Source organism: Eubalaena glacialis, chromosome 13 (assembly GCF_028564815.1).
Source record: "Eubalaena glacialis isolate mEubGla1 chromosome 13, mEubGla1.1.hap2.+ XY, whole genome shotgun sequence".
Lineage (NCBI taxonomy): Eukaryota > Metazoa > Chordata > Mammalia > Artiodactyla > Balaenidae > Eubalaena > Eubalaena glacialis.
Window position 1 is genome coordinate 42,683,724 of NC_083728.1, and position 12,642 is coordinate 42,696,365.

At 41.0% G+C, this 12,642-nt stretch overlaps 1 protein-coding gene across 1 annotated transcript in view; it reads left to right on the forward strand.

The window, feature by feature from the left end:
• PLCB4 (phospholipase C beta 4) overlaps positions 1-12,642 on the forward strand; it is a 172,980-nt gene that overhangs the window by 42,169 nt on the left and 118,169 nt on the right. Inside the window, exon 5 of the mRNA XM_061210021.1 lies at positions 91-234. Within this exon, the coding sequence (XP_061066004.1) occupies positions 91-234 (144 nt within the window). The remainder of the gene's footprint in view (positions 1-90; positions 235-12,642) is intronic.

The following is a 12,642-nucleotide window of genomic DNA, read 5'->3' on the forward strand; positions in this document are numbered from 1 at the left end:
GTTTTTTACATCAAACATAGTTTCTTTTTACCATCTTTCTGCCATGCTCTGTGATCTAATGTATTGTTTCCTATTTGTCTACCTCAATAGGATCCCAAAATTTTGGCTGCTCTTGAAGCTATTGGAAAATCAGAAAATGACCTGGAAGGGCGGGTAGTTTGTGTCTGCAGTGGTACAGATCTGGTGAACATCAGTTTCACATACATGGTGGCTGAAAATTCAGAAGTAACTAAGGTATCCTCTGTGAAACAGCCTCCTTCCCTTCCCCCCATATGTACATATGTGGTGCACATAATTTTTCATGTATAATATAATTGTAATAGATACTTTACATTGTAAAATAATTTAATTTAAATTTTAAAAAATGATTCCATTGCCTTGCTGGAATGTTGGTCTAGAAAATTCAGCAAGCACAATACCCTTTTAGCATGTCCCTCACGTATGCCAACAGCCCGAACACCTACTGTGTTATGTTGTAGGAGCCTCTCAAACTGGAATGTACACAGGAATCACCTGGGATTTTGTAAAAATGCAGATTCTGATTCAGTAGGTCTGAGGTGAGGACAAATTCTCCCTTTCTAACAAGCTCCCAGTTGGTACTGATGTTGCTGGTCTGAGAACCACACTTTGAGTAGCAGCACTGCCCAGTAGAAAAATAATGCAAGCCACAGATGTAGTTTAAATCTTTCTAGTAGCCACAGGTAGAATTAATTTCAGTATTTTATATTCCACATATAAGCGATATCATATGATATTTGTCCCTGTCTGTCTGGCTTACTTCACTTTGTATGATAATCTCTAGGTTCATCCATGTTGCTGCAAATGGCATGATTTCATTCTTTTTTATGGCTGAGTAGTATTCCATTGTATATATCTACCACACCTTCTTTATCAGTTCATCTGTCGATGGACATTTAGATTGTTTCCGTGTCTTGGCTATTGTAAACAGTGCTGCTATGAGCATAGGGGTGCATGTATCTTTTCAAAATCCAATATATCATATTTTAACTGAATAGGTCATTTTAACATGAAATCAATATAAAATCAGTTAACATATTTTACATTCTTCTGTTTATACAAAGCCTTCAAAATCTGATGTGTATTTTCAATTCAGATGGGCCACATTTCAGTGGCTGCATATGGCTAATGGCTACCCTGTTGGACAGTGCAGGTCTGTGTGATTAAGATATCTAACCCCCCACCATAAGCTATTAAAGTATTGGGTTATAATCCATCATAATACCGTAACCAGCCTACTATTGCCCTGGCATGTGAGCCTCAAAGAGATTTTGGCCAAAGTAGAAAGCTTCAAATTTAAATCACTTTCCTGCAAGTCATTTGTCTTCAGGGTGGTTTTACTTGTGGATGGAGCACCCATTATCTTTGCATAATATGTGTGAAGAGGCCTGAGCCTTTGCTCTACCATTGCAGAAACCTGGGTTTAGGGGATTGAGAGGGGGAGCATTTTATTTTCCCATTGATCCTGCAAGTAGAATCAGGATTCTACTGCGACTCTACTGCGGGGTCGAATGAGAAAGGCCATCATTAGAAATATTGAAATTTAGAGCCTGAAGGGAATATATAGGTAAGATTATTTGATGAAACAGAGATGAGATGATTTAACCCTGGGCCCAGAGCTAATGGGTACAGAATTGAGTTCTGCAGATTCCAAGACCGTCTTTCTTTCACCCTCACTCACAAAGTGTGGTCCACATTCCAGCTGCATAGGCCTCACCTGCAAGCTCCTTACACATCAGAGTCTTGGGTCCACCCAGACCTACTGATTCAGAATCTTCATTTCTAACAAGGCCCCCCAGTGACTCATATGTGCAGTTAAGTTTGAGAAGCTCCCAGCTGTGGCTTTGGGTCCAGGAATGGATGTTCCATGTGACATGAGAGCCGTTGCTTCTGTCCTTGCGGTGGTTTGGTTGGTTTCATGCTGTTTTCCCAGATCACCTCGCTTTGGGGAAACAGATTTTGCCTTCAAGTTCCTTCATTATTGTGCTCAGATCAACACCTTGTTTGAATGGTTTCTTGAACCCTGCTGATCTAAACAAGCATCGTTTCTTAGAGTTCACGCTTACGTTATTTGCTACAGAAGTCGTTCTGGTTGCTATTTGCAATAACAACATTCAATCCCAGAAGTCCATGCTGACCACCCGGGAAGAAAAAGACTTGTTAATCAGACAGAGATATTTAGCTGCCTGAAGTTTTGGAAAAACACAGTTCTGTAGACCGGTATGCCCTGGGTTTTGTCAGTGCGTCATATTACAAGAAACAGTATGACTCCTATGAGCTTAAGAACCTGGGCTTGGGACCAGATTGCTTGGGCTTAAATCCTTGCTCTTTCTCTTCCCAGCTGTGTGACTGAGACATGCAACTGGCCTCTCTGAGCGTCACCTTCTGCATCCATAGTATAAGAACAATACCAAAATGCCTGCTCTTAGGAGTTGTTACATGGAAAGTGCTTAGTGCACGGCCTTTCTCATCCAAAGCCCTCAATGTGTGCCTGCTATTCTGATCACAGGGTCCTAGAATTTTAGAGCTGGAGATGGAACTTAAGCAGAGCTTCCCACCACCTCATTTGTCAGATGTGGCAAATGAAGCCAAGCAGTTACACAAAAGGCTAGGCCAGAGTCCAGCCTAAAGCTCAGGCCGTCTGATTTCCCGAGTGATGCTGTCCACCACCCCCCATCCCTGAGCAAGTACAGTCCCGGGAAGGTGGCTCAGATCAGTAAGCCCATAATGTTCTTACTTTCCATGGTTTGATTGTTGTCAGTCTTGGTTCCTTTTGTTTAAAAGTCGTGGTGTGAAACCTATACTCATGAGTACATGGTATATATGTGTATGTTCCAGGCGGAAGTTTATACTTAAAGATAAGATTTGGGGTGTTTTTGCAGTAGCATTTCCAATGAATTTAAGATTAGCTGGCCAAACAAGTAGGACTATAAAATAATTCGGTACCGGATTTTTAATTCAAACTCCATACTATTTGAGCCTGCTCTTATTAAATAAACTAAATGTTTCAGCTTCTGGGAACTATTAGTTACAATTTTATAATTCATTAATAGTGTAATACGTAAATATTAATCTCACTGTCCAAACTAGATAGCCCATGCTTATTAGAGCATGTCCTTTTGGTTAATTGATATTTGGAAGATATTGAACAAATTTTTCACTTATGTATACATGTGTGTGGATAATCTTGCCTACTTCCTGATTTCAAAACTTAACTGTCTGCATCCAGATCATAATACTTACCACCTCCAGCATTGACATTTTTCCCATCACCACTGCCTTATTCCTATGCCTCTATATATGTTACTATCCCTAACAGAACACACAAGCCATCAAGGTGAGAGGATTTATATAAAATACAGATGTAATTACCACAGATCAAAATGATGGCAGAATTCATAAATTAGATCAGGTCAAGTGAGAAATGTAAAGATTTCCCAGTGTGCCTGAAATGGTGTTTGGGACTCAGCCTGTGGTATCACTTTCACCTGAGTACAGCTTAGGAGCCTAGAATAGAATTATGGGACCATGGAATATGCTATCTGTCCTCTTAGCTAGCTGTATTCTGGTCACTTTATCACAAAAGTCAGTTAACGCAAGTCATTTTTTTTTTAATATTTTTATCGGAGTATAGTTGCTTTACAATGTTGTTAGTCTCTACTGTACAGCAAAGTGAATCAGCTATACATATATCCCCTCTTTTTTGGATTTCCTTCCCATTTAGGTCACCAAAGAGCATTGAGCAGAGTTCCCTGTGCTATACAGTAGGCTCTCATTAGTTATGTATTTTATACTTAGTACCAACAGTGTATATATGTCAATCCCAATCTCCCAGTTCATCCCACCCCCACTTCCCCCTTGGTATCCATACGTTTGTTCTCTACATCTGTGTCTCTATTTCAAGCAAGTCATCATTTTAAAAAATAACGCTTACAGACCTTAAACGCTTTATTTTAACTTGAAGCATATGAATGTGGTTCAATTGTTGACCCGTCTTTTAATGTTAGGGCCGAGGTCTTTGCATTCAGTATGGGTCTGTAGGTTGGGGTTGATGTATTTTTTCTTTTTAATTGAAGTATGTATAGTTGATTTACAATGTTGTGTTAATTACTGCTGTACAGCAAAGTGATTCAGTTATACATATATATACATTCTTTTTTTAATATTCTTTTCCATTATGGTTTATCACAGGATATTGAATATAGTTCTCTGTGCTATACAGTAGGACCTTGTTGTTTATCCATTCTATACATAAAAGCGTCCATCTGCTAACCCCAAACTCCCACGCCACCCCTCCCCCAACGCCCTCCCCCTTGGCAACCACCAGTCTGTTCTCTATGTCCGTGATTCTGTTTCTGTTTCTTAGATAGGTTCATTTGTGTCATATTTTAGATTCCACATATAAGTGATATCATATGGTATTTGTCTTTCTCTTTCTGACTTACTTCACTTAGTATAATAATCTCTAGTTCCATCCATGTTGCTGCAAATGGCATTATTTCGTTCTTTTTTATGGCTGAGTAGTGTTCCATTGTAGATATGTACCACAGGGGTTGATGTATTTTTTGCCTATACTTTACCCATAATGCATTGCCTGAAATAATCCAGTTTGGTTTCTTTAAAGTACAAGTGAGACTTTAAAGACACTCATGGAGCAATCAAAATACAGAATCCTACAACTGCATGACTTCTTTCCCTAATCCTTTAGTTGTCTTATTTACATTGAGCTTGAGAAAAAAATTTTAGTAACTTGCCTTTAAAGAAATCTTCCCAAATATTCACCAAAAGAAACAACAACCCTCTTTCTTTCCACAAGCTTATTTCACTGGTTCATGTAATTGTTATTACATACATAGACAGGTATGGAAACAAATGTAAGTAACTCATGGTAAGCATGCAAGGCGAGAGCAAAAAGGTACAACATGTTGGAAAATAGCTTATTAACTGTAAGGGTTTGGCATTCCCTGGGTGGTCAGAGTGTTTTTCTTGTTTTATGCCATCTGACAAGTCTTGGTCTGACCAGTGAAATAGAAATTTTAAGAGGGTTTCTAGTACAGAACTTGCTTAGGAGTATTTATTTGAGATTCTTGAGTCTGTTCTTAATTCCCAGGCTTTAATGATACTTACAGTCCAATGATTCTGAAAAATTCACTTAACTAAACATTTAATCCAAGCAGATGGGCCAACCTTCAATTCATGTCCTCTCCATGAAGGACCAACTTTTACATGTGGAATCTTTCCTGACTCTGAGAAAGCCATCTTACTTTGTTTGTTCATCCACTTCCTAAAAGGGTTCTCTGGTATTTTTTCTTCTTATTTCAAGGAGGTGTTTTAAGAATCAATAAAATTTGACATGAAATCTGACTTTCTTAGAGTTAAGCTTTCAAGTAAATACAAAATGTTTTCACAGCACACAGGACAGTAAAATGATTGTGCTTTTTCTTTTTTCAATATAAGATGTCACCAGTATAAAAGACATCTTTGTAGCTCAGCTTGTCTTTTCTTCAATCACCCCCTCTGCTTAAAGAGTAAATAAACTTGCCTTGCCACTCTACCTCTTTACAAGATTTGAGCTCAATTCTATAGACCTTTCTTCCCTACGAAATAAATGTCTAACAGTATCTAAACATTTCACCCACATCCTTCCAGTTGCTGAGTCCGCAAACACCCTCCTCCAGTGTCCTGATCGGTCCATTAACAAACACTCTTGTATCTAGGATCTAGCTACTTCTACCACCAGCATCACTACAGCATTCTCCAGGCCAATACCATTTCCCCACCTAATTGGCATCTGTGCCTTGGCCTTGCCCCTTGCAGTCTGTAGCTGAAGGGATGTTTCTGAAATGTAATTCAGATCACATCACTTTGCTGCTCAGAACCCTGCAAGGCTCACAGGGCCCAACAAGAATCCCTTCTCACTTCCCTTCCTCATGTTGCCTTCATCTCCCTCTTCCCTCCTTTGTATTTCCTTCCAGCCTCAGGGACTTTGCATGTGCTGTTCCTTTTGCCTGGAACATACTCTTTCCCCAGTTACATGCAGCACGTTCTCCCTCACATTTCTCAAATCTCTGCTGGAACATCACCTTAGCTTCCTGCATCATCTCCCCTCAGCACATCCTAGCTCCTTATCTTGCTGTATTTATCTTCATTGCACTTACCACTATTTTCATGCCATACATTCATTTATTGCCTTCCTCCCTGTACTTGAAGGCAACATCCTGCTCACTGCTGCATCCCTGACATCTAGAACATTCAGTGCCCGACATTTAGTAGATGCTCAATACATACTTGTTTTATTGAGGTCTTTATGTTGACTGAATCCATAAATTCTAAACTAGGCAATAAATAGGTATAACCCTCAAGTATTTTACAGTTTAGCTCAAAGAAAAGCTAAGAGAATTATCTTTGGACGAGAAGCCCAAGAAAATGTGATTCAGTGATAGTCCAAAAGGTCTGGGATTCCATGGCGTTATTTTTAGTCACTTTTCAGGATGTAATGGGACTGTTGCTAAGAATCCATGACAAGCCTGGAGGTTGTAACCCCAGTGTCTTGGCATCTTTCCAATTTAGATCATTATTTTCTGCTTCCCTAAATCCCTCCTGTCATTCCAGTTAGAAAATTCAGCTTTCATTTCCTCTCCTTAAAAACCTTCTGTTAAAAGAAATTGCTAACGAATTGCTGGCACTTTTCCCTCAAACCCAGTGTGCCTTTGGGTAATAGGTGCATCTAATTGGTCACATAACTTAAAACATCTATGAAAAAGCAGCCGCATGAAGGAGATATTTCCCAATTTTTTCTAAACTGTGTGTAATACAGCTTTTTCTCTGAATCCTACTCATCTCTCTGCCCACTGTTTTGCCATAAACCCTACAAATAATACCAAATATTGTAACAACCTTCTTTAGTTAGAAAAGCAACTCAGTTTCTCTGATGTATTTTTTTCTCTCTTGGGATACAACTAGTTGGGGAGGATTTTGTCCCTGGTGTGTTGAAGGCAGTTCAGATGTCTTTCATTAAGCTACAGCTGGCGCTACACAGCAAACTGCAAGCACAGTCACTGTACATCAGATTGAAAGGCAACCATCACTGAAAATCTCCACAAATAAGTCTGTTATTTTATACCAAGTTGAATTTTACTTTGATTACAAAAACAAGCTGTTACTATGAAGTTCAAAATGTAAAGATTTGGATTTAAGTTCAGACAATTTCCAGACTGCTCATTATACTTTCTGCAGGTTGCAAATATTTGGCACACTCCATAAATTATGCTTTGTAACCAAGTAAACAAATAAGCTCATGACCGGGTACTATAGAAATTAAATTACAAAAATGTTATGTGTTATTCTTGTAGACAAAAAAGATAAGGTCAGGTAGTTTATTACAGGGGATGAAATCTTATTTTAGTCAATTGAGTTGAATGTCACAATCGCTCTGCTGAACTTGAATTATGTTGAGTAGAAGAATTTATGCAAAGGTTCTTGGAGAAGGGATTTATTCTTCGTTTTGCTGCGGAAAAAAAAATCAAGTTCATGTTTAGTCAGTCCCTCCTACTGGCTTTGCTAACACCCTGCAGAGCCCCGCTCCCCTCAACTAGTTCCTCTACCCCTAGTCAGGCACAGACCTACTCAGGGGATCAAACTAGAAGCCTCACCTGGGACCTTCTTAAAAATGCAAATTCTTGGGCCTTATGCCAGCCTAATGAACCTGAAATTCTCAGGATGGAGCCCAGTTATCTGTTTTTGTTTCTGTTTTTATTAATTGAGGTATCGTTGATTTACAATGTTATATTGGTTTCAGAGATACAACATAGTGATTCAGTATTTTGATAGTAATAGTTTAACTAGCCTCCCAGGTGATTCTGATGCTGGTTGAAGTTTTGAGTCCCGTTGGTTTAGCATACAAATGGACTTGGTCCAAAAATCATAATGATTTTGAACCCAAACAAGTTTTTATCAAATTGATTGACTGCAGCATGCAGGTAAATCTGTAGACCTATCGATCACTGGTTAGAATTCACTGAGAACACAGAAAGCACGATTAAAATGAATTCATTTCTATGACTCTAGAAAAAAAGCTATTTCTTAAAATGCAGTTTTAATTGTATTATATATGCCAGTGATTCTTAAAGTGTGGTCCCCAGACCAGCAGCTCCAGCAGTACCTGGGAACTTAATCTGAGATGCAGATTCTCAGGCCCTGCCCCAGGCCTGCGGGAATCAGTACCCCGTGTTTTAAATAGCCCTCCAGATAAAGGCTCAAGGTGAGAACTACTGCCCTGCAGAGAAGCTCCATAAGGAGCGATTATATCCTGCTTCTCTTGCAGAAGTCTTGAAGAACTTACATTAACTGCTCTGCTGCCCAGACTCACATGAGCCAATGCCTGCTGAATGCTAAAGGAGCTAAATTGTAAATCTGAACCTTCTATCCAGAGTCCAAGCCCCAGTATACTAATTGATTTAAGTTCTTCACCACACTGCCTCATGGTGTTTTGAGGCTCATGTCTGGGATGGTGTGTGTGTGTGTGTGTGTGTGTTTCATGTTTCCAAGACTGAAAGTTGGCACGTTCTTGTTTTGTTTCTTCTTTAAACCTTCCGGAATGCATGGGAAACGAATCAGTGAGGGGCAGTAAAAAGCCATCTTAAGGACAGAGCTGTGAATCAGAGCAGATGCATGGGTGCGTATTTGTGAGCTTTAAATGTCCCCATCTCACCTAGGTGTTTTCTTCTTGCCAAATGAAGATAATGGGGTTCATTTGTTTAATTGCTGGGTTGAACGTGGAGGCCATCAAACTCTGGTTCATCAGTGAATCTGTGGAGCAGGTGACACTTGTCTCCTGGGGCCTCCCACGACCACCTGTCATCTCTCTTGCTCTCTCTTCCTTCCTCCTTCAGTTCTCATGCTGCTCTTGCCAGACCATTTGTCCCAGGATCCAGTACTTAAGTGTCTGACCCATGGTGGCGCTCTCTGCACTCCGGAATTATTTCTTTATCTCTGTATTTCCAAAAACTGTAGTTCCCTTAGACCAGAAGTTGTGGACTCAGAGATGCCTGCAGGAGCCAGGGAGATGATGTGAATAATGAAAGGTGGCAGGAGACAGATAGGGATGGAGTAGAATTTAGTGAAGTGGGGTGTGCATATACCATCTGGGAGCACTTACTTCCTGCCAGTTTTCCAACCATCAGAGTATGGCCCTGAGGTTGCTAGATTGTTGGTGGTGGCCATCTGGGGGCACTTACTTCCTGCCAGTTTTCCAGCCATCAGAGCATGGCCCTGAGGTTGCTAGATTGGTGGTGGTGGTGGTGTTTTTTCCATGAGATACTGGACATCTGGATTTTTTATATGAAATTTCATGATATTAAAATGTTGACAAATATATTCATTTTTGTACACGCTGTGTGTGCCATACGACAAACATGTCTGTGGGTCATTTAGAACCTCAGCCCTAGACATCAACCAGCATGCAGCATGAATGTATTTACACTAAGGTGAACACTAATATTTACTTAACGAGTTCACCTCACTGACATTTTAAGTGAAGATGCCCATTTTTGCCTTTTTTCCTTCCTTCATTCAGCTTTTTATCCAAGAATTATTTTTGGGTGAGTTATAAACTTGGACAAATCATTTCCTCTACATGGGCTTTCTTATCGTCATTTGTAAAAGGGAGTGGTACTGAATAACCCTTGAAGTCACTTGCTCCTATAAAGACGGAATTTCTTTGCAAAAAAACATGTACTAGACACTAAGGAGGGTACAGGTTAGTTGCTTGGACAGGACACTTGAATACACAGAAGCCTAACCTGGGTCAGTCGTCAGATTGCTAAGCTAGGAGGCGCTGTGGTTGGAGAGGAGAGGGAAGTACTTCCATAAAAGAAGCAGGATATTGTACCCAGGAGAAGGAGGGCTGGCTGGTCACATTATGGTGGCGTCCACAGCGCACAGTCCACCAGAGAGAAGGCTCTGCAGTTGGGAGTCGGGACGTAAGCAGAGATTCAGAAGCAGAGGAAAGTTGGGCCTGCCATGTTGGTCCAGTGAGAAGACTGGAGAGGACACTTTTTTATCGGAAACTTGGAGAGCGAGGCTTGGACTGTAGCCTGCTTTGAGTGCCGGACTGAGATCCTTGTAGAATCTATTCTGAAGGTTCTATGGATGTAAGGAAGGTCATGAGTTGAGTTGTAGGGCGTATGCAACGTGATCTTGACATTCTAAAAGGATGGTAATATGGTAATGACATGTGGCCCAGAGCACTGCTTCTCAAAGTATGGTCTGGACCAGCAGGGCCATCATGACCTGGGAACTTTTTAGAAATGCAGGATCTCAGGCCCATTCTCAGACCTGCTGAGTCAAAGTCTACATTTGGACAAGATCCCTAGGTACTTCCTTTACACATTAAAATTTAACAAGTACAATTGTACCTCAATATTCACAGGGGATTGGTTCTAGGAACCAACCCCGACCCCCGAAGATACCAAAATCCGCCTATGCTCAAGTCCCTTGTATAAAATGGCATAGTACAGTCAGCCCTCACATCTGTGGGTTCCACATCAGCAGACTCAGAGGGCCAACTGTACTGCGATAGGATACAAGAAAATCAGTTGTTCTTGGCTTCAACTAGTTACACAAGGAGGAAGACCTGAGAAACATTTGAAATCAAGAAGCTTTGTTCCTGAGTGAAGTTAGAAGAGATTTTAAGTCTGATTAACTGAGAGTATGTTGCTAGTTATCAGAAATTGAGGGCCTAATTACTCTGGGGCGAGAAGGGAAGGGATAGTGAATTTAAAATATGTTCTCTGAGGAGTGTGCGTGTCATGAGATCTGCTGTGGTCACACAGTGCGAAGGACATCACCTGTTACTCAGGGGCCCTTGGGGGCTCTTCTGGGGACCGGCCCTGGCCACCTGTCTCTGTGTTCCCCATCTCTAAACCCCTTGACTTTCCAAGACAACTATCTTTATTTTCTTTCAAAACCCCTGACTTTCTTAAGTAGTCAAATGTGGGTTTTTAGTGCCATTTTTCCTTAGTAAAGCTCCTTATCAAAATGCGTGTGCAGGAGCCCGGCCCTGGAGCTAAAGGAGGTTTCGCTGTGGTTCTCAGGAGCTTTGTCACCTTCATCAGGTAGGTTTCCTTGGGGTGGGGGAGGAGCAAAGTGAGAAAGAAGCCTTGAGTGAGGCGTGGTGACCTTGTCCGCAGCCACACTGAGCAGGCCGCAAAGTCGTCTTCAACATTTGCGTGGCCCGTGCATGTTTATACAGTTCTCCAGTGTTTTCTGAATGCAAAAAGAGCATTGCTCATGGTAAGGCATGCACTTCCACCACATTCTGGTCGAAAGCATGGAAGAGTGAAAAGAAAGGAAGCCCCGTGTCCCCCTTTTCCCCTTCCTAAAACCCCCACCCCCTCTCTAATGTGTCTTTTTAATGCGCACACAGTTTTCTTTTATACGAAGTTGGGCTCATGCTGTTTATAGAGTTTAATATAGTACTGTATTTTATCATTAATAGTTTTTATCATGTGCATTTTCTTGGTCTTTAAAATGTTTTCTTGGGCTTCAGTGCAAGTCCCCATGACCTTTGAGGTGGGCATTTTTGGTTGTTACCCACTCTTGCTTCTTTAGAAACCTCCCAGCCTCTTAGGTACTTCTTTCAGAATGCTGTGATCTTCACAGGGGACATGTTTTCACTGCTGAGGGTTTCATGAACTTGAAGGTTTCCTAAGCAGAGACTCCATGCTGGGCCCAGTCCACAGCTGCTCGGTTTGCCCTAATTGCAAGTGTTATCAAATGACTCCATCAAGGGAATGCAGAATGAATTACTCTAATTGCACCAGAAGTTTGGATTTCACCTTTTGGCCCCTGGGACAGAAAAACATCACTAGCTTTAAATTGCTTCTCCATTTACCACATAGCTCCAGTTTTTACTGCTAGCAAAAAATGTCATTGTGAACATAATGTATGTGTAACACGGGGCTACACGTGTTTGTATGTTTTCTAATCTTTGGGGTATAATTGAAAGATGGGACACATGAGGCGGTGGGTCAGACACCTTGCCTGAGGTGAGACTCTTGCCTCTGAGTGCTGTGATCTGGAGCAAATCATTTAATAATCATAATCATAATAGTGCAGCCCACGGGCCAGATCCAGCCCTCAGCCTGATTTTGTGGGGCCAGTGAGCTAAGAATAGCTTTTAAATTTTTAAAGAATTATTAAGACAAAACAAAACATGAAAACTGTGCAACAGAGAACCATATGTGGCCCCCAAATCTTAAAGTATTTATTGCCTGGCCCTTTACAGAAAAAGTTTGCTGGCCCCTAATAATGATAATAAGAGTAGCAGCAGTGAACTTTTTATTTTATATTGAATGCCAGACACTGTTCAAAGTGCTTGGCCTGCATTATCTTATTTAATTCTCACAACAGTCCTGTGAGGTGGATTATTCTCATTTACAGAGAAAGAAATAGGTCCAGAGGGGTTGAGAAACTTGCCCAAGGTCACACAGCCAGTAGGTGGCCAGCTGGTGTCTTGAACCCAGGCATTGGGTCCACTCCAGATCCTGTGTTCTATCACACCCTCTGCTGCAGCTCACAAGTTGAGGAATAGCCTCTTCCACCTGTAACACTGTATGATTTTAC